Raw genomic sequence first — 27,072 nt, 5'->3', positions numbered from 1 at the left:
CTGTCATTATATGCTTTCCGGCACCAGGTCAAGACCTTTTTATTTGACCGATATTTTAAAATAAATTAATTGTAATGGTATATTTATTTAATTCATTTTAACCATGTTATTTTATACTCAGTTGTGGTGTAGCCAATTTATTTATTTGTTTAGGACTGGTGGGGTTTTAATGTTTGTAAACCACCCAGAGAGCCCTCTGGGCTGTTCGGGTGGTATATAAAAGTGAGAGAGAGAGAGAGAGAGAGAGAGAATTTTGAAATTAAAATACTGCTTTTAAAACATGGGATCAAAAACAGTGCCTGCCGCAGTGGTTGTAACTCATGCGACGCTTCAAGCGGCCCCACCCACAGCTGATGCACCGCATCCATGGGTCCAGAGAAACCCTGGTGGGGCGTGCACACAGACTGCAAGCAAACCTTGCGATGATGTGCAAGCGCTTGCTGTTTGCAGCTGAAGAACAACGGCAGGGTTGTGCCGGGAGCTGCAGGTCTGGACGTGATGGCCCAAATAATTAATTTCTAGAGGAGGGTGTGGCGTGTGGAATCCTGAGTGCACTTATCCAGATGTCAGTCCGTGGAACGGGATCCACAGCAACCGGTGCATCCGGAGTGCCTCGCGCACGGCAATGCTTTGCCATGGCGATGAAGAGAAGGACCTGATCCAGACAGTGGGACACAGTTACTCGCCCTCTAGCTGATTTCAGTGTGTCTTAAGCAAAATGAGCTTTCTCAAGCTTTGGCTTATAAGTTGGGCTCCCCCAGGCTGGTGCCCTTCAGTTGAGCTAGACCACAATGCTATGGAGGCTGGGGGATTATGGAACCTGTAGTGCAAGGCAGCTGGAGGGTGCCAGGTTGGAGAAGCTATGTGTATGTGTGCCATACAGGTAATACACTTTACAAGAAGTATAGAGATGGCTTGTCTCCATCATGCATTTTCTCTCTCACTTGAACTATTTTTTCTAAACCAACACCCCCAGCTGCAAGACTGGAGCAGGTCAAGCATCCACATGGGCACACGGGTGGGCGTCTGTGATTGCTGGCTTCGGCCCCATGCTGCACGTGGCCTTAGCCAAAAGCGCAGTGGTCCATCTCACGACGACCTTTCTGTGGTTCTGTGTTGCAGGTGGGCACAGGGGCGACAGTGGCCACCTTAGCAGATGCCTCCGAATTGCCTACCACAGTTACGGTCGCACAGGTCAACTACTCCGCGGTAACTGATGGAGAGGTAAGGGCTAGTTTGTTAGCTGACAAAACCAAATAACTCTGAGGACATTTTACACGTACATCTTACATTTCTGCCTTTCTGAAATCTCAGCCCATTTAGCTTTCTGAGACATACAGCGCACTCGGGCTGGGATCGCATGACGTAGCAAACAATGGTGCTTCTGTTTCCATGGAGTGCAGATCTTTGCCTGAACTTACCTGTCAGACGATCGCGCGGTTACCGAGGCAGCGTGGCCTCTTCGCTCCCTTCTCCATCTTCCTGGCCTCACTGCAGATCCCTTTCCTTTCTCTAGTCTTGCCTTTGGACTGCAGCAGCCTCTTCCTGGTAGGCTGGCTGCAGTTCTGAAGCAGGTTCCTGCCTCCCTCTCCTGCAGCGCTTCCCAGCCACTCCAGATCCGCAGGCATTTCTATTAAATAAAAGCAACAGTTTTTCAGAGATTCCACTTCTCCCTCCCTGTTTCCAAAAATAAGCGGGCACATCACTTGGCCAATGGGAACACAGTGATCAGAGGTGTATATGTTGCTAGGGAGCTGAGGACCATAGATATCAAACATTAGAATCGGTCACTTCCGTGGCCGCTCTTGCTAGGGGGGACTCTATGGTGTTTCCGTACAAACAGTGGTGAAGTGGTACTCCTGGATCCTGAGGAGCAGAGAAGCCACAACGAAACATGGAAACCTAAGAACAGGCCATGGATTCTCTCTATGGTTTCAGTAAACTAATCCTACCTTGCAAGACCTGTGGAACTGGATCCAGACAACGCCACCGACCCACAGGGGTAACATTTCACCATGACTTCTTGTTATTGTGTGAAACCACCCTGGGTGTTCTGTGGCTACTGCGGGAGTTTTTTCTGCTAGTCAAACAGCTAATCAATATATAAAACAGTTATTATATATTATGTCTGTATGGGCACAGATCCATGCATGCAAAGAAAGGTAAATGGATCTATCAGAGTACATTTTCATCTGGGTGCAGCTTTTATACAAGACAAACAAGCCAAGCCTTTGCTTGAATGTCTTTCGGGCTTCCTATATTTTCTGAAGATCTGGGCCAGTGAATTTATCAAGACACGCTGCCCATCTTAGAAGTAGTTCTCAAAACAGTTGGCAAAGTGAGGTTTTGACTTTCTAGCTCAGAACTTTTGGTCCATTGCTCTCTCTCTTTTACCCTTGACTTTGTGATTAATGTGAACCTTATATAACACTTGACACAATGGTGCTGAATCAATAGGCAGAAAGTGAGGCAGGGCCCTCCTCTAGGAGCTCACAGTCTCCAGCAGATGGACATAATGCAATTTCGGTTGGGATATGGAATCAGGATTAGATCATGAGCTTCACCACAACGGCAGGTAGCAGAGAGATTAGCCGCAAAAAGTGCAGAGCCCTGGGTTCCAGCCCAAGAGGAGAACAAGAGAAGGATCAGGCCTCTTTCTAAGTGGGAGTTGGAGGCCAGCCACGAAACCATGCTGAGCAATGCCTGAAGAGTTCGAAAACAGCCTCCTTGGGAAGATGCCTGCAGCTGAGAATGCTTTTGCCAGCAACACATCTGGAGGAGAACATATTGAAAAAGGCAGAAAAGTATTTCAGGAAGAAAAGTCAGCAGTCTCAGAGCTAAGAAACGCAGTGTGTGAAAGCCAGTAACATTCCTTAGAGCTGGGCAGGGGAGGAGGTCCTGCACATACCTGTCTCTTCAGCTGCCAGCGGTTTTGTGCTGAGCCTCCAGCTCCACTTTAGAAAAAGGCCTGTTCTTTCTCCCGTTCTCCTCTTGGACCAGAGCCCAGGGCTGCCGGCCTTTTGTGGCAGAGCGGAGAGCTCAGTCCCACTCTGTCCTGGAGAGAGACAGGATTCTCAGGGCGATAGGGGGCAGCACAAAACAGCCTTGTTCCCAGAGCGGCTGGCATTTCCATGTGAAAGACCGGCTAGAAACAGGTTGTTTTGTTTGAGACGTGGGCCTCGACAATTCCCTCAGATCCAGCAAGGCAGATTCAGGCTTTGGAAGACAAGCCCCCCATTGTGTAAGCGAAAGCAGGCACCTTCTCCCTCGCCTGAATTTTTGGCTTATGCTTGAGCGTAGCCCTGCAGGAAGCTGCCTGCCGCTGGGTCACGTCAACAGCCTGTTTGATGCAGAACCGGCTGCTCCTTGACCAACTGCAGTTCTCCAGCCGAGGAGCCTTTTTTGTTGCCCCAGCACCTCTGAGATCCTCGTGCACTTGGGGGATTGTCAGAAGAAGGGCGCAATTCCTGAGCAATTCCTCGGGAAGAGGCATGCCGCTGGGGGCACTTTTGCTAAGGAGTAATGTGAACACGAATGCCGTCGCAGCATGCCCGGCGGTTCCTGTGCATGGCTGGGCTGACATGCGCTCCCCATGCTCTCTTTGGAGCAGCCTCCCGCAATCTGGGACCTTCCGGGAGCCTGACTGCTGCTCCCACTGGCCCCGGGCAGCTTGGCCAGGAGCACTGGGGGCTTGGAGGGTGCCAGACTACGATGCTTTAGAGGCCAAAGCCTGCTTTGGCATGGCAGCACGTGACTTCTGACAACCTTGCCAAATCGACTGGTCAGCACTGAGGCAGAGTGAGATAACAGTGCTGTGTAAAGACAGCACGTTGTACCTTGCATTAAAGATTCCTTTTCTCTCATTTCCTGAAGTCTGCAACCCTTCCCAAATGCCAGATTAATGTCAGCACAGTCTCTTTTGGAAAGACTGTAGCTCATTCGGGCACCAGAGAACCAGCTGTGGGCACCGTCATTGACTTGTCATTGACACCGAGGCAGAAGAGGGTGCTAATTGTGTCTTTGAACCTCGACGTGAGAAGCGCTCCAAAAACAGTTTCTTGGGAGACGGCCAATGTTCTGAAATGTGTGTCTCATCCTCTCCCCACAACCAGGTGGAGCAGAACTGGGCGACTCTACAAGGCGGGGAGATGACAATCCAAACCACACAGGCCTCAGAAGCCACGCAGGCAGTGGCGTCCTTGGCAGAAGCGGCCGTGGCGGCATCGCAGGAGATGCAGCAAGGGGCCACGGTCACGATGGCGCTCAACAGGTAGGCGGGCACGGAGCAGTCCCGGCCATCGCTGGTGGGGGTGGGGAAGCTTCCTCAGTCAGACCTGGCGCAACAACTTGAGGTGGAGCCGCTTCACCGTGGGTTCCGGAGGGATTCCTGGCTGTCCACACTCTCCAGGACCACTTGCGAGAGAAGCAAGAATCTTCAAGTCATAAGCAATGGCCAAAATTGTCCAGAATTGTCGGGAATCTCAACTGGGTACCTTTGCCAAGTCCACCCCCTCCCCCCAGTATAGCTTTTGGTCATAGCAAATCTGTTATGATCCATGAAGACCAGGTGATTAAGCAAGTCTTCCTCTGTCTAGGCTTTTACCAAGATTTATTTTGATCAAGGCAGTTTGCCTTCTCTTAGAGGGCTCTGTAATCCTAAAACAGAGCACATGCTGTTTTTTTTTTTAAACTCCTCGCATGAACTTAAAGATCAAATTCAAATGCGGTAGGTAACCCTATAACATTAACACATTTTAACACATTTCTTATGAATAGTCGAAATCAAAATGTTTGGCCATAGTGTCAGATTACCAATACTCATGCATTTTTCTGTTTTCTTTTACTATTTCACATTTTCTGATCAATTCTGTTCTACATTCCTTGCCCCATTTCCGCCAGAAGTCAAGCCGTGCCATTTCATTCTCGTCTCAGATCCAGTTTAAGCCAAGAGCAAGTTAAATTTTCAAGTGATGTTCTCTAACAAGTTAAAGCGCTTATTGGTGCTCAGTTCACAGAAGAACTGGCATGCTAGGCCGGACCAGAGTTCCCTCGGGCCGGCATTCTGCTCTCCACGCTGATCTGTATGGGACTTCGTGGGCTGGTTTAATCTTCATTCCAGCTGCATGGAATGTTTCCCGTCACTCATCCCAGCTGCATAGAATTTCAGTCATTCTCCTACAGAGGGTACCATCACATGCTGATGCAGCCCAAGCACAGAGCGTGTTGTTCTGCAGCGTTCTGACGGAAAGCAGCAGGCGCTGTCGTGGGGCTGTCTGGCCCGCCGTGTGTGCAGGGAGGTGGATGCAAATGTCCCGCGTCCTGCTAATGGACGGGGAGCGATGAGCAGAGCCCCTGCTCCCTTGGGCCCGGCACCGCCATGGAAGCGAGTGCCGCAGCGGACCAGCTGCCTCTCCCAGCCCGCGGGTGCCTCCTTCCAGACCCCGCCAGTCTTGCAGTGATGCGAACCCGCAAGCCTCCTCCCAAGTCGGTTTTCTTCAGAGCGAGGGCGCTTTTAACAGGCCAGGGTGATGCATACGTAGTAGTGGGACGGAACAGGGCACCCTGCAACCTCGGGCCGAGGGGCGTGTGGCACTCAGGGGGCACCCAAGCGGGCTGCCAAGGACTGGCCCGCTTCTGGACCTTGCTTTCCTCAGGCAGAGGCCGCTCATCGCCCTCAGCCTCTCCATCCTCAAGGAGCCACCTTCCGCATCCGTTCCCCTCGGAGTGCTTGGGGTGCAGCCGGTATTCCTATCGCCACACTGCTAGGAGAAAATGGCTTGTTTAAAGCCTTGGGACCCTCCTGGCTTCTGAGTCAAGCGCTTGGCCACTGCTCCGCACCAGCTGCCGCCCCCCCTCAGGAAATAACAGGCGGTGACGGCCGTGATGGTGTCTGCCGTGTTTCCACGCAGGCAGCTTTCCGTGCGCAAGTCCGTGGCTGCAGCATCCAGAAGGAGCTGCGTGGCTGGGGCGGAGGCGCCGCAAGCACCGCGCAGGGCACAGGCGCGGGTGCCGTGGGGGCAGAGGGCGGCTGCCGCAGCCCTGCAACCGCCGTCGGCAGCAGTCGTCCGCCGGTGGCTTGCGGGCTGGCTGCACGGAGCGGCTCTGCAGCGGCACAGGCGTGGCACGAGGGGCTGCTTTGCTGTGGGGAAAACGAGGCCCCCGTGCCGGCCTCCTCCTCACGGCAGCGGATTAATGGCGTCCCGTGAGATCGTTCTAACAAACCTCCCAGCACCTGAGCTGGCTTGAGTGCTCATTGTGCCGGGGAGAGATGGCGGCTCTCAGTTGTCACACTGGGCAGTGGGGATGCGAGAGAAAGGGAGAGGAAGGCATTCTTCTTCCAGGGGGTGGTGGGAAGATGTCTGCGCATGTCACGTCTGCCTCAGCCTCTGCCTGGGAAAGGGGAAACAGAGGACACAATGCAGCGAATCCCCCCTTCTCAGTTGGACCGTAGCACAAGTGAACCAGGTGTGTCCAGATTCCGTAGCTCTCGCAATGTGACGGCGGCCTTGGGCGGGGTAGAACCTGGGCTTCCCCAGGCTCCCCGCCCCACCTTCCGCTCTCTCCCTCCGGCCTCCCACACTGTATCTCAGCAGCATCTTCGGCATGGTGTCCTTGCGGCCCCCCATCACTGTCAGCTCCGTGACCATCGCTCACATGCTCCCATTCTGAGAGGCGTCCGTAAGGGCGCGAGGAACTGCCTCGGCGCAGCCACCCTGGTGCTGCCTAGAGGTGTCGGACTGCAGCTCCCAGCATGCCCCAGCCAGCAGGAAGCATGTGGGGTGTTGTAGTCCAACCCCCCGGTGGAACTCCTGGTCGGGGGAGGCTGGGCAAAAGGAGGTCTCTCCCAGGTCATACACCTCCCCTTGGGTAACCGCCTGCGTTGTCACTTTTTTCTTGCAGCGAAGCCGCTGCCCATGCCGTCGCCACGCTTGCGGAAGCCACCCTGCAAGGCGGAGGGCAGATCGTCTTGTCCGGTGAAACCGCAGCCGCCGTCGGGGCACTCACCGGGGTGCAAGATGCAAACGGTAGGCAGACGCAGAGGCAGCAGTGCGTCTCTGCTAGGTTTCTCCATGCTCTTGGACGGAAGATCCGGTGCAAAGTTTCACTGGCCAATTCCATAACCAAGGAAGGAGGTTCCCAGCAAAATCCACCCATTTGGCCAGTTCTGTATCTCAAAAGGAAATAGCTTTTTTCGGGGGAGGTTTCTCTCTGGTTGCAGAGGATGCAAGCCTGGCACCGCTCTTTTAACAGTCCATTCTCAGTGGAATGATTCTTCCATGCAAAGAGATTTGAGGGCACGATTTCTGAGACTCGAGGGATTCAGTGGTCGGTGGCAGAGCACAAGTCCTGTGTGCGGAAGGCCTCTGAGTGGAGTCCCAGCCTCCTGAGTGAAAGGACTCTGGCCGCAGGGGTTGGGGAAGGGCCACAGCCTCTCTTTGGAATGGGTGCTGCTTGAGAGCAGGGATGCGCAGGCTTCGGGTTGGCAGGATCTACTCTGCTTTTTGCCACAATGCTGAGGACTAGTGTCCTGAGCCAAACACAAAATGGTGGTTTGTGGGGCAGGTTCATTACCTCTTGCACTCCATGAACTAGGATTACCAAAGATCAGGGGCTTTATGACAATATTTTCAAACTGGTCAGTGGAATGGAGCAAGAACTTGGTCAAAAGCAACCTGTTACTAATTTGAAAAATTAGTGAAAAATAAGCAATTAGCACCAGACTAGCAATTTAGACTCCCTGCAATTTACCTTGTCCTCTTGAAACTACTGGGAGTCAAAAAACCTTGGTGATCTACTACGAATTACCCGGAGGCCCTGCTCTCTTGTGGTCTGATGGACAGGAGGGCCGAATCAATACAAGGCAGCTTAGAATGGCTTCCCGCGCGTGGTTGCCCCGAGCTTTGTTCTGCCGCTTACCTGCTGCAGCCTCGGAGCAGGTAACAACCGTAGAAATGTCCCTACCTGTTCGTTTGCTTAATTATTGCATCACGGCTTTATTCCCAAGAGGTCAGACTGCCATGTGGTTGGTTAAAAAAGTCACAAAAAGCACGTTCTGTGATAAATGGGTGACAGGGAGACCCTTGGAAGCGGCCGCCGCCACCCTGCCAAGCAGAGAGCAGCACGGACAGACCAGGCTATTCCCCAACCTGGCGCTCCTCCAGATGCGTCGGACCACAATTCTCATAATTCGCCAGCTGCAGAATGGGAGTTGTCCAGCACAACTGGAGGGCACCAGGTTGGCAAAGGCTGCCCTAAGCAGCTGCTTTAACCTGGCCCAACAGAAGATGTCCTCGACCAAAGGTCTGACGGGCATCCGGGGGCGGAGGGGCGCTTGCCGCACCGAGCAAGCGCGCCTCGCTGCATCCTTTCCCCCGGCTGGAGGGACAGGGCCACTTGGCATGGCATCCCCTGCCCCTCTTGCAGGATACGGGAGAGGGGCTTGATAGCATGTTGGTGCATTTGGGGAAGGCTGCCTGCACTTGGGATCGTGCGCAGGCTCAGAGGTCATGCTGGTGCCGTCGCTGACGAACCTGCGCTCTTCCTTGGCCCGGTTGCCTCAGAAGCTAGCCTGACCTGGGGCAAACATCGCCCCCATCTCCACCCCAAATGTATGGCAGTCAGTCAGACCCCAAGAGACCCATGCCCCTTGTGCCGTGGGGTACTCCCACGAGAGTGGGTCTGTTGCCTTCCCGGAAGTGCCCAGCTGACCAGTGTCGGGGGCAGAATGCCAGGCTGGGGGGACCCGCCTTCAGTCTGATGCAGCAGCCCGGCCTGGCCTTCGGTGTTGCTCGCACCCCCACTGCCTCACGCCTTGCAGCAGATTGCTGCAGCCCCTGTGCCACAGCGGCGGTGGGGAACGAAGCCGTGCTGGCCACACGAGCCTCGGCCGGGCCCTCCTGCTGGCACACTGCAGGAAGCGGCCCAGGAAGCTCCTTGGCATCCCTTCCGAACGAAAGGTCGAGGTGGGCCGCCACAGAGCTGCCCACCTGCCACCCGAGCCCTCCTTCCTCGTGCATCCAGGAACTAGGGGGCTTCTGCTCCCGTTAGGCCTGGCTGTCCATCAGGCAGGGATGCTGGGCTGGTGAGTCATCGTCAGTTAGCCACCTGTTATTTGACTGTGGTCCAATGCTGTCAAATATTCCAAGAAGGATAATGTGTTGGTGGCAGCTTGCCCGGGTTTATGCTGTTGTGGTGTCGCTTGTGTGCACGGGCAAGAGGGCAGCTGCTTGGCCCCTGGTCCTGCGGCGAGTCGGGCACTGAAGCCGAGCTTCTCCAGCCGGCCACCCAACTGGACTGCCAGCGCCTCCCAGCAGGGATGCAAGCAGCCACGCGTGGCAGTGGCACGCCGGGACTTGCATTCTGCTTGCCGGAGAGGGCGGGGTGCGCCCAGCACATGGCCTGGCTGAGGGAAGGGACGTGGATCTAGAGACGTTTTTAGCAACCTTTAAAAATTGCACTGTTTCTCAATAACAGCCATTTTGTTCACGTGCTTCGCAAGAGCATCAGATCTGTAGATGGCCGAAGTAACTCTTTGTTGTTGTAATACAGCAAATGCTTTAAAACGATCTCGGAGCGTTATCGATTTGCTCAATATTGGATGGCTCAACTGGCCCCGGTCTTTGGGCCAGGTGCCAGCTCTGGCATGAAGGGGAGCCACCTGCTTCGCTGCTTTCTTCCGGCCCTGCAACCTTTCCTCTCTCCTCTCAGTTGCTCAGGCCCCTGGAGGCAGGCATGAACGGAGCCCCTGGCTAAACTGGGGGGCAGTTCTTGGAGGCGTTGTGACCTCTGCAGTGTTTCCGCCTGACTGGCAGAGCCCCTTCCCCGGTTGGAGCAGGGGCTGGCGCCTCCGGAAGCCACCCTTTTCTACCTCCTCCCCTCTGGGGAAGCAGCGCAGTGCGTTACTTGCTCAGCACCCGGGCCTCTCTCTTGAGCTTTTGCACGCAGGCATCATGGGCCAGTTGCCCCCCGTTCCTAGGCCTTTCCCTCAGCGTCCGAGCAGGATTCTGCCCAGTTATAACCGCCCCGGCATCCTCGTGCGGCCAATCAAGGTGGCCTCAGCAGCGTGGAGCTTGGCCGGAACAGAGGATTAAGGGGGAGGCGATGCAATTGGTTGCATCTGCTGGGCGGAGGCGGGAGGAAGAATCTTAGCCGGCAATGGAATTAACCAGCCAATTCATTCTGCCCTAGATTTCACACAAACAAGTGGGCTTGTTAAGCACCTTGTGGTTTTCTGAACCGACCTCGTCTTCTTGGCCAGTTCTGCCAACGTTCCGTCGATCTAAAGCTCTTTCCTCCAGGAAAGCAGCCCTATCATTATCTGGTCCGTAGAGTCGGGCTTAAGGTCCGCACCCACATTTTACAAAGGAGCAGGGGCAGAAGGATAGAGAAGCTGGGCAGCTGGGTGGCTGAAGAGCAGATCTGCCCTCTTTCCAGCGCAACCTGAGTTTATTTTACAGGCTGCATAATCTCTATACTGGCCCCTCTTGGATGCCGGGGGGATTGCTGGGAAAAGGCAGCACAGTGGTCCCTGCCCAACAGCCCTCCTTCCCAGGATGGCAGATTGCAAGGGTCGGTGTGGGTAATTCAGAGGAGGAGAGCGGGCCTCTTGCCTCATTGCATCGCATGCTCCTGGGGGAATCTGAGGAGCCTTCGCTTTTCTTTGCCAGAGGGGGTCTTGTTGACAGAACTGAGTGTACATCACACTTGAAAAGTTGAAATTCCGCACCAGGTTAATCCAAATTCTGTGCCAGAAAAGGTTAAATTCTGCAACTGGACTGAATGCTAGAAACTGGATGAATGTGCTAGTTCCTCTTATATCGCACAATTGTTGTTTCTGTTGTTGTTCTGTTTAATTATAGTTTTGCCAGTGAACGGGCAGGGATCTCTGTCAGTCACTGAAGCCTGAACTCACATTTGCCGAAAGCCATGCCCCCCGCTTTTCTGGCCACTGAGATGTTAGCAGCTATCGCTTCACAGCCACAAGGCCTAGGAGCCTTTTCCCTTATTGACCACTCAGGTTCCAGAAATAGAGAGGAAAGTAGCATCATTGAACGATCTGTCAAATCCCAAGCTGGGAAGGTCATGTGAACGGCTCCCCCCCCCCCCACAGCTGCTTGCAGGACTGCCTGGAAGATCAACTGTGGTGCCTTCAGAGGGAGGCAGGACAAAAGGCAAAGACCGGTCCAGGCCCTTCCTGAAAGCTGCAGCAGCCGTGCGGTGCCTTTGGTGCCCTGCGCGGCCTGCTGACCGCCTGCTCACCGCTGCTGTGATGTCGCCAGATGCTGCAGGGCCAAGCAGCTTCCCTTCCCCTCTGCGAGGGGGTGCTGCATGCTGCCAGCCTCCCCCCCCCCCGCCCCCCGGCCATGCCCTGTTGCTCGCTCGGTGCCCTAAATAGCTCCTGGAGGCCACTCCTTGCCGGCAGGAACTGTGCATGCCCTTCTCAGCTCTCTTGCAGGACTCCTGCGCACCACGGTCCTCCTCTAGAGGACCCACCCAGGAGGCACGCAGGCCGGGCCGGAGCAGCGGCCATCTGCTGATCAGCTGCGGCTGAGGGGGCCCGGCAGGGAAGCTGTCTCGTGACCCAGGGACCCTCTTCCGGACCCAAAACGTGGTGCGGTCCCTGCAGGGCTGGAGGGAGCCTGCGTCTGCCACGGGCTTGCTTCACAGCCCTGGGCAAGTCGCCCTCTTTGAGCTGTAGTTCCTCACCTGCAATTTGGTGGGGGTGATACTGAAGTGGCTTGGGCAGAGTCAGCCCTCCTGCCCCCCACCAGTCCATCTAGCCAGTGCTCTTCACACGGAATGGGAACAGTGGCTGTCTGGACAGTCAGTCCGGAGTCATTCCAAGCCCTGCCTGGGGTGCTGCTGGGGGCTGAGCAGGGGCCCCTCCCCTCCCCTTCCCTTCCCTCCCCTCCCGGATGCCTCTCCAAGGTGCTTGCAGTGTTTACTCTGACCTTCTGAAGCACCAGCTGAGCCCTCCTCCTAAGGGCCCCCAGATGTGCTGAACTGCAGGACACATCAGCGTGGGGGAGGCTGCGCCAGCTGCGGACGGTGCCACTGCGCCAGCGCTCATGCCCGTGCAGCCTTCCAGCTCCAGGACCCGCTGGAGCCGCCTCCTGTGCCCCCGCGGGCCTTATCCATCCTTGCTGGAAGCCCTGGCTTCCCCCTCACGATCGGCCCCTCCACTCCCCCCAGCTGTCACAGGCGATGGCGTCACAGTCTTTTTAAAGCGCAGGGCCGTCTTACCTTCCACAAGGCCTGAATTAGGGAGAAATGGACAGGAGGGACCGGGATCTGTTTAAAAATTAAAGCTGATTACAAAGCATTAGTGCTGCATTTAAAGGAATAGATGGCCGTCCTCTGGTGCTCGTCACCGCTGCAATATGTTCCCCCTGCGCTGCGCCAGGGCATGGCGGTCTGCTTCACAGGAGAAGCCGGCAGCCATTTGGGGCCTTTGGGAACAGGAAGCCTCCAAGGCAGTCTGGGGTCTGAGCCACCCCTGGCTGCCGGACCAAGGCAGTCTGGTCCGGCAAGCACTTTTGAGCGGTGGCTTTGCAGGGCAGGTCCTGGGCGAACGAGCCGCCGCGAGTCATCTCGCTCATCCTTCTAGCCCAGTTCAGCCCGTTCTGAGCAGCAGCTGCCCTCAAGGGGGGTCTTTGGCCAGCCCTGCTCCTGGCCCTTGGCATCCTGAGACTCTCAGCTTTCTCTTAAAAGCACGTGCTGTCTTCTGGCGGGAAGGGTGGAAATAATTAGGCTTGAAAGTGTGTCTGTGCAGGGAGACGTACCTTGTGAAAAGATGGGAGATGGGGTGGCTGAGTATGATGGGACTTTTGTGCCTTCCTCAGCCCCACCCACACCATCTTCCGGAAGCAGAAGTATTGGTGGAAGAAATATTAATTGACTATTAATGTATTTAAAGTATTATTATCCTACTCCTCCGCTGAAGACATCTTCCAGGGCAGCTTATGATAATCATTAAATAAGCCAGTCCCCTTCTGCAGACTTGCCCTCAAAAGTGGACACAACTTGCATGGGAAAGAAGGTGTGGAGAGGAGAGGGAAAAAGGCAGGCTTCAGCAGGGCTGACGGAGCAGCCTTGCTCAGCCCCTCATTTGCTGGTGGAACAGGGGGGCTCCAACTGGGCTGGCCTGTAACCTTCTCTGTGTCTGCTCCAGCACCCCTCACTCCCCCTTTTTAAATTTATATGCTACCTTTTGACCAAAAACTGTGCTGCAGGGAACTGCAGATTAAATTCAGATTAATTCAATCCAGATTAGACAGCATCTTGGCTAAAGCAAAACATAAAATAACGATATTGAAACAGAGCAAAAGTGAGCACCTGTGTTTCTGCCCGGCTCTTGTCTGAAGGCAGCCCTCTTCCACTGGGCGAGCTGGAGAGGGTTAGATGCTTTGACCTGGGAACTAGGAACCTCAGAGCCCTGCAGGACAGACCAAAGGCCCACCAAGGCCAACCTCAGGCACACACAGGGCTGGATGGGGCTACTCAGGAGTGAAAAGAAATTACTCTGCACATGGTCAGATGCACACTTACCTGTGTCATCAGTTGACTTATTCCAGGGCTTTGCATACTAACTGTGGAGATTTGCATATGTGCATATTTCTTAATTTGCATGATCTTGCTTTTGCTTAGCCGAGGGAGGGGGTGAAGGCTAAGCCTGCACACAGAAACTTCAGATTCTGGGAACATTTCGTTGGCTTTGGCATTGCTTACATCTTTACAAGCTTAGTTTTAGAATCATCTTACAGCAAACTTACTCCCTCTTTCTTCTTCTTCTCACTGAAAGCTGGGATTCTTGGGGTGCTGAATCTTGCGCTTTCTGTAAACTTCCGGGTCCAGCCAGCAAGCAGCCTTGCTCTTGGTCACGAAGACACTCTGGGTGGAGGTGTGCAAGACTCCCGACAGCAGTCGTGATGCTTGGCCTGACACTGTGGACCGGCCACGCTGAGCCGGGACTGGCGCGAGTCGAGCAGGGCTCTGCCCCGAGTTCTTGCTGAGTAAGGCAGGACCCTCGTCCTCCTCTCTCTGGGTGCTCTTGGCAGGTGCCGCAGCTTGCAGCTGGGTACAGAACCCCTTTCAGCCACACTCCATCACGGAGAAGCCCTGGTGGGGGGAGCCCACTGCAGCAGTGGGGGAGCGGGGCCCAAGTGCCAGCGTTTTTTACCAAAAGCGCTTGCTGCCAGGATGTAAGCCCAGAAGAGCCTTTTGAATGAGGGGGAGGGCACGAAAGCTGGGAACACCCCGAACTATGGTTGGTCGGGAGAAACGGGTGAGGCCAAGGGAAGGGGTGTGCTATTTGGAGAGCCCAGGTGGGCTGAGTCCCCCCACCCCTATGGTCTCGGGAGGACAGGGAAGGCCGTGGCTCATGTTCCCACCTTCAGAAAGATAAGATGCTTGAAAGGAACCCAGCCTGTGCATGAACAGTCGACAGCCTGGATTGCAGTCTGTGCTTTGCGAGTCTGGGTTTGGTAGCTGCCAGTTGTGCAGGGTGCTTTGGGTGGGTCGTCTGCAGCGCATGAACCTTCCGTGCTCCGGTTGTTGCACAGAGCAGAGATTGCAGTTCCAGGTGCTTGTACTGAGAGAGGAGCTGTCATGAGTCAGGAACAGATAATTCGTTCATTCCTGAATATCTGCCTTCTCGGCTGCTGAAAGGGAGGCCTTCCCATCTCGCTCCACCCCTCAGCACTGCCCCTTAATGCTGCCTGGAATGGCCTTGGTCTTTCCTGCCCAAGCTGCGTTCAGATGGGATTTGAGGAAGGCCCAGCACAGATTAAGGAGAGCAGTTGGCACGCACCACATGCTTCCGTGTTGCATTTGTGTGTAATCTCATTTCTCCGCGAGGCGTCCTCCCCCATCGTCCCTCTCCCCCGCCTCTTGCATGCACACAAGCGGGGTGCAAAGGGTCTGGAGGAGTTGGGGTTTGGCTCTGGGCTGGCAGCTCAGAGCGTGGGTGCTCCTGCCTCTCATCTGCACATGGTGCCAGGAACCGAGCAACATGCCGTAGCCCGCTCTGGCTGCCGCCTGGCTCTTTGCAGAAGGCAGCGCCCGCCTGCCGTTCTCGCCCGCCTGCCCCACGTCTCCCAGTGACCTCCTCAGTCCCAGGAACAGCTTGGCTTTGCTGGAAAGCAGGTCATGTGACTGCGGTAATCTGGAGCCAGTAAACAGCTGTGTCGGGAGCGTGCGGGAGGAAGCCTCCTGTTTCCCCCGGGCAAACATCCACACGCTCCTCTCGCACTGCAGACTCTGGAATGGGAACGAGAGGCTGCGGGGCAGCTGTTGCTGGGCTGAGGTGGGCTGTGATGCTGTGCAGCCAGGCATTAGCTCCCGAGACCCCCCTGCCCTCGGAGACACCGGCGGGCCTTTGCTGTGCGTTTTGGAGTAAGGAATGGCCCCTCCCATGATGAGATCCATCACTCAGGCCACGCGTCCTTTGTTCTTCATAATCCCTAGTCAGAAGAGCGCCTTCCTTGGTCCCTCTCTTCCCTGTCTCTCAAAGTCCGTGCCTTACTCAGGACGGCTGCATCAGGCCGAGAAGCCCTCCAGTTCAGGGGCAGTTGCCAGATGCCACCAGCATGTCCGTTGCTGATCCGTCTTGCTCTCCAGTCGGTCTTTTCAGAAAAGGCAGCTGGGAAGCCGTGTCAAACAGGCAATGAAAGGACGTGGCATCTGATGCTCTCTGCTGAGCTTCCTTAAGGAACTCAAATAAAATTGTGACCCTTTAACCGGCAGACACAATTTGGCTTTTTAAATCCACTTCCTCAGCAGAAGATTGGAAAGTAGCCAACGTCAAGGCTACTTAAAAGGCCTCTGGGGGAAACTGCGAAATGGTGGAACTGTCAGCGTAACCTCTGGCCCAAGCTGTATGGATAGAAAACAGTGCTGAAGGTCGAACCGTCAAACGCATGGAAGAACAGACTGTGCCAAAGAGAATCGGCATGACTTTTGCAAAAGGAAATCCTACCTCACCAGAGACTTAGATTATTTTGAGAGTGTCCTGCAAGCATACAGGCAGAGTTGATCTGGTAGACTTTCAAATGCTGTGACTCCCAAAGGCGTTTAAACAGTCCTTCCTCTAAGAGACACCTTGCAGCCTCCTCAAAGTCTGTTCGCAGTTACTTAGCAGCAACCTCTGGACTGCTCTCGTGTGCAGGCCGCTGCATCTGGAGGCCATCGGGTTGTGGAAGGCTGGGGTAGAGGCTGTAAGAACAGCAAGACTCCTGCAGGGCTCCCAGGAGCGCCTCTCAGTAGCGCTCTCTCATCTTTGCTCCTTGTACGTGTTTGCAAGGAGAGAAAATAGCCTAGGCGGACTGAAAGGCTGTTTAGCAGACTCGTTCCTAGAAGCAGGTCAGCTGACTCTGGAGTGGAGGCCATGGCCACGCATATCAGCGCATCACCATCTTGCTACAAGGCCGAGGTTTGGGTGCCGCTTCTTGGCCAAGGCTGCTGAGCACGCTCAGGTGGCAGCTCTGCGTTGCCCCCCTACAGCCTGTTCTGATGGAGACCAAAAGCAAAAAAGAGCGACTGCTCTTCTTACAGCAAAATAGGAAAAGGAACCCTGGACTTGACAGTCCTTCTGGAACGATTGTAGGCCTTTCTGTTGTAGAACTATGAATACATTTAAATCCAAGCAGCTGTCCTCCAAACCGGTCTTCTGCACCCAGGGCCATGCTGCCTGGGGACTGCAAGAGTTTTAGTCCAACGGAGCTAGAGGGCAAGGCTGCCGTAAGCCACCGGGAAAGACCCCTTCTCCAGCCCCCTCTGCAGCCTCTTCTGCGCTTCAGAGCCATGCAGCCTGGCACCGGCTCCTTCATTTCGCATTCCAATAGGCTTAAAGAATCATGGACGCCTGGCTGAGGGAGATGGTTCCAGGGAATGCGGATGGTTCCAGGGAACGCGCATTTCCTGGCTTCACCAAGGTCCAGGAGCAAAGGTACCTGCATGTGATAGACACAGTTCAGGATGTATTTGACATCACCCCAACATAACCAGTCCTGCAGGCCCAGTGGTGCTTCAGGGCCCCTTCCAGGTTTTTCTGGTTTCTAAAAAAAGAATATGGAGATGCAGGGCATATTAGATTTAAAGCAATTCAGCAAGTTTTTGGAGAAGTGTCTCAAGAGGGAAACACTCCAATTCATTTTGTCCTCTCTGGAGAATCAGGCCTGAGACCAGCCACCCTGATCCAACCGTCCAACAAAATTAGCTATTTTTGCTTACAAGAACAAACATTTCCAGTACAGAGCCTACCATCTGACTTTGCATTAGCTTCTTGAGTGTTCGCAAAGGTTCTAGTGGCACTCATTCATCTGCAGGGCATTCTTCTCTTTAGACATCTTGATCTGCTCTGACTCTCAGCACTAGAGGCCATGCATGGGATGTCTGGCTCACACGGTAATGTCCAAAGGATCATGTTTCTGTAGTAAATCAAGAGAGGACCACAACTGCTGTGAATTTTGGAGAACCCTGCAGTTCAAGGTGGGCATGAACCAGTTGTACAAGTATCTGCCCGCAGAGAGACAGACCAAGATGAGCAAAGTGGACACATCATGTCCACTTACCTTCTCAGGTGAACTCCCGGTCCTTCTGCAGATCCCGGGTATGATGACAATTTTCCAGGAAGCAGTGGAATGGTCCCGATTCCACACAGGCCCTTCTGGTGCCTTTTTGGAGCCAGATAGTCAGATGAGGTGGTAATGACTGCAAATAAAACAGCTGGGGAGGGAAGCCCTGGATTGGATGGATGGGCATTTGCCACTTCAGCAGGATGGTCAGCTTGCTGCTTCCATCCAAAGAGTGGATCATGACAAGATCCACATGACCGATCGTGTAATCAGGCCACTTGGTTGGCTGATGAAAACCAAGGAAGTTCCTTGCTGCTTTCCGATGTGTTTTTGTTGAAGTGTTGTCAGTGAGTACCAAGCCAGTATCCTTCCGGATCAGTCTTCATATTCAGAAGGATCATGCCTTGGTACACACCAACCTCACCCAGCAACGAGCTACAGAAGCAAGCATAAACATTAAAAAGGTGGCAGAGCAACTTTTAAACTGAACCCTGGGGAGAGCTGTCAGGAGCTGAGAAGCATCTGGTTCTGAGTTAAATTATTCCTAGGGGAAGAAGATTTTTAAAAAAATGGATTGCCCAATCGTAGAAGGGGAAGAAATAGGCCGTGAGCATATGGTGAAACAGGAGAGCAAATCCCAGAGGCCCGAAGTGCCTTAGCAGAAGATGCTCATACCAAAGATACCTGGAGAGGAACACCATGCACAGGCCTCTGTGCAGATGCTGGAAGCCTCCAGGCCAAAATGGGAGGATTGGAATGGCTGGTTTCAGAGGAGAACCTACTTATAGTGGGCATCATGGAAGCCTGGTAGAATGGAGACAACCTGTAGGACACAGTTATCTCCAGATATAAGCTGTATAGAAAGGGTTAGGAAGAGCATATGGGGGAAGCTGTGGCCCCTATATATCACAGAGGGCGTAATGTTGAAGAGACTAGAAAATGAAAAGTGCTGAGGGGTCCAGAACCAATTTTGTACGAGGAACATGCTATTGTCCCACAGACCAGAATGCTTTGGGTGATCTCGAGGTGGAAAACGAAATCTGGGAGACCTCCAAATGAAAACATTTGTAATAACGAGTGACTTCAGTTAGTCCCATATTGGCTGGATAAGTATATGCTCCAGTCATGACAAAGAGGTTACATTTCTCAGGGATTCAAACAACTGTTCCATTGGTCGTGGAACCGACAAGACAATCCAGGCAAAGCTGGATTTAATCGTAAGCAGTGCCTGTGGGAAATAGTGTCCCTGGATTTAATCAATATTTTAGTGCTATCAGATTTAATCAACATTTAAGTGGAAAGTTGCCAAGGAAGCTCAATATAGGCGATAAGGGATAAAGCATTTTGAGTTCCATATTACTGACAACATTAAGGCCAATCATAGAGAATACTTTAAATATATTAGAAGCTCAAAACCAGCTAGGGAGGCAGCTGGGCTCTTGGATGTTAATGGAGTTCGAGGAATACTGAAGGAGGATAAGGAGATTGTGGAGAGGCTGAGTGAATTCTTTTCTTCTGCAAAACATGCAGGACAGATACCTGTACCCAAGTGGCTGTTTTCAGAAAAGGAGTCAGTGAGGAATTGCGACAAATAGCAGTAACAAAAGATGGCATTCTCACTCTTATTAACAAACTGGAAGTTAATAAATAACCAAGCCCAGGTGGGTATCCATCCTAGATTTCTTAAAGATCTCGGATATGAACTTGCTGATCATCTAGCAAAATATGTAACATATTCCTAGGATCAGCCCCTGAGCTGGAGGAGAGGAGAACATCTAATGTAACACCCAGCTTTTTAAAGGAATCCAGGCAGGATCTGGGAAATGACAAGCTGGTTGGCTGAACATCTCTTCTGCATATAATGGTTGAAAGGATTATTAAAATTTGGAAGCAGAGCGAAAGACAGGCCCTGCTGTAGAAGATGGTTTCTACAAATGTGAGTCCCTTTTAGGTTTCTGTGAGAGTGTCAGTAAGCATGTGGCACAGCTGATCCGGGAGAAAGTGTTTCCTTGGACTTCCAAAATGCTGTTGACCAACTTCTTCACCAAAGGCTCTTGAGCAAACTTGACAGTTATGGAATCAGAGGGGAATTCCTCTTACGGAGCAGTAGCTGGTTAAGGAACAGAAAACAGGGCGTAGGAATAAATGGTAAATTCCTGCTTGGGGGAATGGAAACAGTGGAGTCCCACTGGGATTTGTTATGTCAATGCTGTTTTTAAATTTATTCATAAATTATCTGGAATTATCAGTGAGCAATAAAGTAGCCAGGTTTGCTGATGACACCAAATTATTTAGGACGGTTAAAACAAAACGGGATTGTGAGGGGCTGCAAAAAGAGATCTCCAAGCTAGACGATAAATCAAAATGGTAAATGCAGGTGTAAAGTGATGCCTGTAGAGGTAAAACATCCCAACTTCAGGCACAAACTGATGGAATCTGAGCTAATATTGATGGAATGAGAGAGGAGAAGCGAGGTTGTGCTCAGTCGGCCTTGAGTGTTCACCTTCATCCTCTACCAGGAAGTGAACAAAACCTTTCAGCAGAACACCTAGCAGGAGTAATGAATGCGGTTACACCGTTGGTTCAGCAATGAGTTCCATCAAGGAGTTGAAAGAGACCCTTCCCAGAATGATAGTTCAGCTCATCGTGAGGTGCTTTGGGGGATCTTAGATGGATCTTCACAAAGCACCAGAAAATGCCCAAGTCCATGGCATTCTGTCTAGGCTGCAGTGCACAACTCTGGCGTGGCCGGTGGGGCTTCTCATTGTGCTCCCCTTGTGTTCCCACCACTAATTTTTCATAGAATTAAAGATCTGCAGTGGAGCTCTTTCCGTGGAAATACTTGGTGACGCCCTGTCCGTCTGTAGCCCATTGAAGCGGCGTGCCCCAGAACGTGCCAGAGGAGCAGCTTATCCGTCTGGTTTCTGGTTTCAGGACTCCCCTGCTGAGGGGGTTTGCTCAGTCCCTCCCCTCCTAGGTGTTGATGGTAGAGGCACCTGCAGAAGTGCCTGCAAGGGGGAACACAGCTATTTCAGCTCCCCGGGTCTTAAGCTCTGCAGGCCAGCCTTTCCCAGCATGCAGCTGGCTGTGGGGATGATGGGAGTTCCAGTCCCACACCTCTGGAAGACACCCGGCTGAGACAAGCCTTTGGGGATCAGCACCAGGAGTTCGGATTCTGCCCAGACACTGATTGCCCCTTTCCTGACCAGCGGGATGTGCTCCTTGAGGCGGCCACGGCCCGTGATGGAGCCGCATGTTCCAATCCAAGTGCTGCTTCCGAGGCGGCACAGCCCTTCTCCCTGTGCGGGAGGCGCTCCTGGTGGATCGGGCCACCGTTTGCCTCCTCTCTGAGTGGCGGTGCAGTCCAGGGGAGCAGCAGTCCGACCAGCACCCCCCACCCTCCCCAAGTTGTGAGCAAGGGGATTTTCTCTTTAATACCATTGAAAGGGTCTGAAATCCCCAAGCTTTAGATTAACATGTGCCAGCTAGATTAAGGCTAATCAGAGGGGCAGCTGCGGCATGGCGACAATCCCAGGACTGATCACCGTATCTCAGGGGCTCGGCACCCGTCCCTCCCAAGGGCGGCCTGCCCTGCTCGTGGGTGCTGCAGGCCGGCCCCCCACCTCCGCCCACCTGGCCCGGCCCGGCCCCTCGGCACTGCAGTCCCAAGGCCACCCACCGAAGTGATTTGGCTTAATCCCTCTGCAGAAGGAACCTGTCTGCACATGCGGACAGAGACAGTCCGGCCCCGTTTTGCATGGCTAGTTCCCGGCACGTAACTCCTCTTCCACGCACGAGGCGAAGCCTGGTTGCAGGGCTGCCCAGGACGGGGCTGTGCGACCAGTTTGCCTCCGGAAGGTCTCTTCTAGCAGCAGCCTGGCTGCACTCTCTGCCCCTTTCCTTCCTGCTTCTTTTCAGTTTTCTGCCTTTCATGCATTCCGTCTGCCTTGTCTTTTCCACCTCCTTTTTGGTCTATTTTGATAGAGGCTCCAGGTTCTCTGGCCAGCAGCAGGCAGTTTGCTTGTTTCCTCCCCTTCTTTGTCCAAGTTTTTAACAAGAAGCACATCCTTGGAACTCTTTCTTGAATCACTGCCAGTTCCAAAATACTTTCAGACCCAGCAGATGTACACGCCACCGTTCGTAGAACCACATCCTGCGTCCCTTTGCTGTCAGAGTATGGATTGTGTTGTTCTTGAGGCAGGGGCCTGTCCTCGTGTGTCCGCTGCCCTTCGAATGTGAGCGCTGCTCTTTTGGCACAGTGTAAATAATGGCTGGCAACAGCTGTGCAGTAAATCATGAACTTCAGCCCCGCAATTAACATCCTTGCTGTTCTTAGAGTAAGTGAAAGAGCCGCATTACTATGTAGTTCGGAACGGCATTTTGAGGCAGCTTCCTGCTGGGTGGCAGGGGCCACATCACTGTGGGAAGGAAGGCTTAATTCCACTTCGCGCAACTGGGCATCTTCCAGAGGCACTACAATTCCCACAATCCCCTGCCAGCCTAGCCGTTGGAGAAGGCTGAGGCAACCTCTTTCCTCGGTGGCAGGTTCCCCCTCAAAGGTGATCGGCTGACCCATTAGGGGACAAGTACCTCCTATGATCCTCTGTTTATGGGCTCCCCGCTCCCCCAAGCTGACTCAATGGTGACTTTCTGCTTCAGTCAAACAGCTGCTCGCTCTTGCCGCCACAGAACCAGCCGCCGTTTGTGCTGAGCTGTGCGGAGCCACCGAACAACCAGGAACAATGAATTCAGTGTGCTCTTGGAATGCCAAAAGGCACAAAGGCAGACGGGACACCTGATCTGCGGCCCTGTGCAGACAGCCATTTTATGGTGCAGCTTCGATACAGGAATCTACCAAAATATATTAGATAGTCAAACATCTTGCTTATATCCCAGAGTCAGCCCTTAAAATGGCAAAGGCACCAACTTCCAGCTACTGCGTAAAGCAGGACATATTCTGCAACAGGTTGAGATCAGGCATGTAACAGAAAGGGAGTGAGGAGGAGGAGGCCATGGCTCTGGATAAAGTGCCACACATTTTCCCCAGCTGCTCCAAAGGATTCGTCTCGCAACCATTGCAGAAACTTTTGTGCCCTACAGATTTCCAGTCCGGTCTTTCCAGCCCTGTGGCAGCAGCTACGTGGGTCGGAGGTGAAATCCCGGTTAGCTCTGTGCTCTCTTTGGGCAGACGTCTGCCTGCTTTCCCGGGCACAGTTTCATTATTCAGCAGGGCACAAAGGGCTCCAAGATCGCCCCGGAAAGAGCAACCAGGGCAAGGCCCATGGGTGGCTGCCAGATACTCAGCCGCCTGGGACACCAGGTCAGCCCGCTTAAGTCCTAAGCTTTCCTGTCTGCACAGCAAAGTGATGTGAGGACATGCTGTCACATTTTGCTGCCTCCTGTTGTCGTTAAGTGGTGTGACCTTCAGTAGACACAAAGCCCTAGCGGAATCAACCAAATTAGAGATGGTCTCTGGCAAGGCAAAGCTCCCCGGGTAAGCTCTGTGCCTTCTCCGAAACTCGGCTCAGGTTGGGCTTCCCAGGGCAAGGTTTTTGCGAAGGATGTCTTAGCATAGCTAATCTGAGGCTTGTGTGGTGTCCGGTTGGCCCAAAAGGGACCTTTTCCTCCCACAAAATGGTGTGCATCTGTCCATCCAGGAGCATCTTGATCAGGACTCCCGACCCACCCACCGTGCCCCTGAGGAACTAGTGGAAAAAGAGAGGGATCGCCAGTCCTGGCACTGCCGAGTCTTAGCTGTGCCAGAAAACAGAGCCAGTGACAGGTGTGGCAGAGCAAAAGGGCTGGTGCCTTTCCTTGACACAGGTGTGCGACACAAAAGTGAATGGAGAAGGGGAGATTGTGCAGACAAGCCTGTGTTGACTCAGGGCACATGAGTGAGCTCTGAATCGAAGGAAGAAGAGCAGTTCAAACAGGAAGCAGCTGAGACAGGTTAAAAACTGCCCAAAGGGGTCGGCTCGGATGAAACGGGCACCTTTTGTGGCTGCCGTGTGTGGCATGGCTCACTCGCACGAGCAGCCTGGAGCAGCCGTGCTGCTGTGTGCGGTAAATGCATGGCGGAGGGACTGGGGCCAGCCGCTGGTGAGCCAACAGAGCCGCCTGCCCACCTCGCACCAGCCAGCTTCCCTTGCGTCGCATCGCGGGTTCCCTGCCTGGCGGCTTGAGGGCCGCTTTTCACCTGGCCAGGGCGCTTGGGGCTGATGCAGGGAGGTTCTTCCTCACTGCAGCAGGAAGGCCTGAGGGCAAGTGAGCGGCTCCGCTTGCCTTCAGGACCTCCCAGGCAGCTCCCCGCACTTCACCCCACCCCAGGTAAGCGGCCTGGGGCCTTCCGAGCTCCACTCCCTCCTCACTTCTGCTCCTTTGCTCACCTGCCCAGTCGCCGGGAGCTGGGGGCTCTGCGGCTCCGTCTCTGCACACACGGATTGTGCCAAATCAGCGAAAGGGGCCCGGTGGCAGACAGGCAGCTGGTTGGGTCCTTCCTGCTCTCTGGTTCCTTGTAAAATCAACGCAGTTGTCATCCTCAGCTTCCAGGACTGGCTTCAAAGAAAGGGGCGGGGGGGGTGGTACTGACAAGAGCTCCAGGACGTGCTCTTCCTCCTGACCATTGCACCTGGCGGTTACTCTGGCCAGGCAGTGGGGGGGGGGAGGCGGTACACGAGGCTCCCTTCCTCTTTAGCCGCTGGCTTGCTGCCTGCCGGGGCGCAGCAGCAGCAGTGGTGGGAAAGAGGGAGAGGAGCTGGGGCAGCAGGGCGTGCAGCGGGGGCGACCTCGTGGGGCCTTGCCCTTCGGAACCCGGAATGGGGACCCAGCTCTTGTCCAGCCCTCCTGCCAGCCATCGCGGGCGGCTGCTTCCAGTCAGCCCTGCTCAGCCCAAGCGCGAGCGCAAGCCCAACCAAGCTTCTCCTTGCCTCCACAGGGCTCGTCCAGATTCCCGTGAGCATGTACCAGACGGTGGTCACCAGCCTCGCACAGGGGAACGGCCCCGTTCAGGTGGCCATGGCGCCCGTGGCCGCCCGGATAACAGACAGCACCGTCACCATGGACGGCCAGGCGGTGGAAGTCGTGACGCTGGAGCAGTGATGGCGGCAGCGCGGCCGATCTTGAGACTGTGTCTCCCTCCTTCCTTGTACGAAAAAGAAAAATCCGATGCCTCTCGGAGGCGTGATCAGGTGGCATTTTGAGTCTCGCAGCTTTGGAAGCAAAAAGTTTGATAACAAAAAGGAAAAAATAGCGCGGAAGGGTGCGTGCCGGAACCTTCTTTGCACCCCTCCGACCTTGCGGGAGAGTGCAAAGGCCTGTCTGGGCAGGTTAAGCTCAGCCTTCCTCTTACCTTGCCTGGACCACCCTGATGTGAAGCCAGGGCGAGATGGGAAGAGGTATGCAGCCCTCTTTTTCTGGGGGTGGGGCTCCCCACCGACTTTCACTGCCCCACTCCTGCGGCGGCTCACAGCACCAGGCTCTTCAGCTGTCCTCGTGGCGAGAATTAGGTGTCATTGAACATGGTCGTAAATTTGAAGGGGGGCGGGTCTGAAGGACTTTTTTTCTTGAGGTGGTGTGGACGGGACAAGAACCTCCTGGAAGAGAGCGGGGGGCCACGATCCGCCGGGTCCGAATCCCCACCAGCACCGGAGGGGCCTGCCTTCCGTGGTTCTCCGGGGACGTGTTGGAGCAGCTCTCGTTCCGCTCCCTCCTCTTCTCGAGTCCACGCTTGAATCCCTGCTGCGTGCACACGCACACGCACGCCTCCCCGTTCCCCTGCGATGAATTTTTGCTTGCGTCTTACAGCCCTTCTCCTTCGCAGTGGCAGGTTCAGAAAGGCGTGGGGAGCCACACACGGTGGGCTCAGGGGCCGTTATGAAGGGACACAGGACTAGCATGCATGGCCGTTTCTGCCCGCTGTCCCCGTTTGTGCTGGGATCGATCTCTGTGGCTGAGGCACGGGCCTTGGGCGATTGGTGGCAGGCGTGGGAAGGCACAGGCTGGGCCCCCTCCCTCTGCCCCCCGGCACTTCTTGGTCCAAGGTGCTCCTCCCCGGAGCTTCCAGCTCCACGTCCGGCACCCTCCTTTCATCCGCAGTACCTAGCATCCCTGAACCGCAGCTACACCTTGGCAGAAAACCGCTAAAAGAACCTCCCTGTCCCCGGCTTCTTCCCGCAGGGACCACCCCAGCCCTGCCGCCCTTCCCAGTGGAGCTGCTCCTGGAGTCCTCCGGCGTCTTTGCCGGCGGCTCACCGCTGGCCGCTGCCTGGCTGCAGGTGGGCACCCGCCCCAGCCTGCAGGAGGACGAAGGACAGGTGCCGCGAGCGAGGCAGAGCTCCGGCAGGGACTGCGCCCGGCAGGTGCAGGCAGCAGCCCGGGGTGGTGTGTGAAGGGCCCGCTGGCTTGATGGGACAACCTGTCCTGAGTCATTCCTGGAAACTGGTTTTTGCTTGGTCAGGACTTTCTGCTGCCCCCACAGTAAGCAAAATGGCTGTTCCTTTACAGATGAATTCTGCCTCTTTTTCCCTGGAAGAGCACACAGTATTTAATTTTGTTCTCATTTTATTTTACACGTGATGTCACATACCAAACCTCTCCATCGCCATCTCAGCCTTTGAAGGCAAGATTTTTTTTTCATTCTTTTTCCCCAGATTTCTGCATTTACTTGGCTTTTTTAAAAAAAGAGAAATCTCAACCGTTGTTTGTATGCTTTCTTCCTTCGCTGGACTTAAATTGCGGGGAGGGAATCCTTCCCACAGAAACAAAACCCAGGTCTCTGATTTAATTTTTTAATTTTTAAATATTTTTTTATTGTCGTTGTGAAGATGTCAGGTGTGACTTGAAGGTCGGTGTTCCTTTTTTGGCAACAGAATAACGTTCTGATAGACTGATAAATTTATTCCCGAGACCCAAAGAAAACAATCCTTGTTTCCACCCCAGCCCCTAGCAGAGCATGGAAGTACCTCTTGTTTTCCCAATTCTGTCTATTGCCTCAGTCAATAAATTGTTACAGACGTGTCTATAAAACTGCCGTCGGTGTCTTCTCTGACATGGAACAAAACACGGAGTTTCATAATGGGTTTGTTTGTCTCCTGCGGAGCCAGATGTCTGACTGTCTCAGGATGTTTGTGTGCGCTTGTAAAGTAAGCTTCTAGTCCTCAAGGGTGGGCAAGATAGATCTGAAAACATGGGAGCAATCAGCGAAGACTACAAGGAGCACTCCCCTGTGGGAGCAAAGGGTTTCCTCCTCATTTATGGCTTCCTGTGTCCTCCAGAACCCACACGACTGAGCCAGAGGTTGCTCAATGGGGCGCCCTTGTCTGCCCCTCCTCCAGGACCTCTGGCTGCGCTCATGGCCCTGCCACTAACCCCAGACGGCCTTCGATACGGCGCCCTGTGTCTTGCAAAGACAAGCTGGGCTGGGCTGCACCGCACCGGCTTGCTCCTCGGGCATCTCTGACCTCAAGGGCTCTGTGCACAAGCGCGCTCAGAAGGAGCCGGG

The 27,072-nt window shown here is 54.2% G+C and overlaps 1 protein-coding gene across 5 annotated transcripts in view; it reads left to right on the top strand.

The window, feature by feature from the left end:
- The window catches only part of NRF1 (nuclear respiratory factor 1), a 74,777-nt gene extending 48,180 nt beyond the window's left edge, over window positions 1–26,597 (top strand). For all 5 annotated transcript variants that reach the window (XM_044429285.1, XM_044429263.1, XM_044429295.1 and 2 more), the window contains exons 8-11: window positions 1,123–1,224; window positions 4,113–4,270; window positions 6,901–7,025; window positions 24,508–26,597. In XM_044429285.1, coding sequence (XP_044285220.1) covers window positions 1,123–1,224; window positions 4,113–4,270; window positions 6,901–7,025; window positions 24,508–24,671 — 549 coding nt within the window. In that variant the 3' untranslated portion in view covers window positions 24,672–26,597. The remainder of the gene's footprint in view (window positions 1–1,122; window positions 1,225–4,112; window positions 4,271–6,900; window positions 7,026–24,507) is intronic.
- Window positions 26,598–27,072: the final 475 nt, after the last annotated feature.

This window comes from Varanus komodoensis, unplaced genomic scaffold, assembly GCF_004798865.1.
Source record: "Varanus komodoensis strain SLA01 unplaced genomic scaffold, ASM479886v1 scaffold1, whole genome shotgun sequence".
Taxonomy (NCBI): domain Eukaryota; kingdom Metazoa; phylum Chordata; class Lepidosauria; order Squamata; family Varanidae; genus Varanus; species Varanus komodoensis.
Note: the sequence above shows the minus strand (reverse complement) of the source record. Positions and strands in the feature narration are given on the sequence as shown.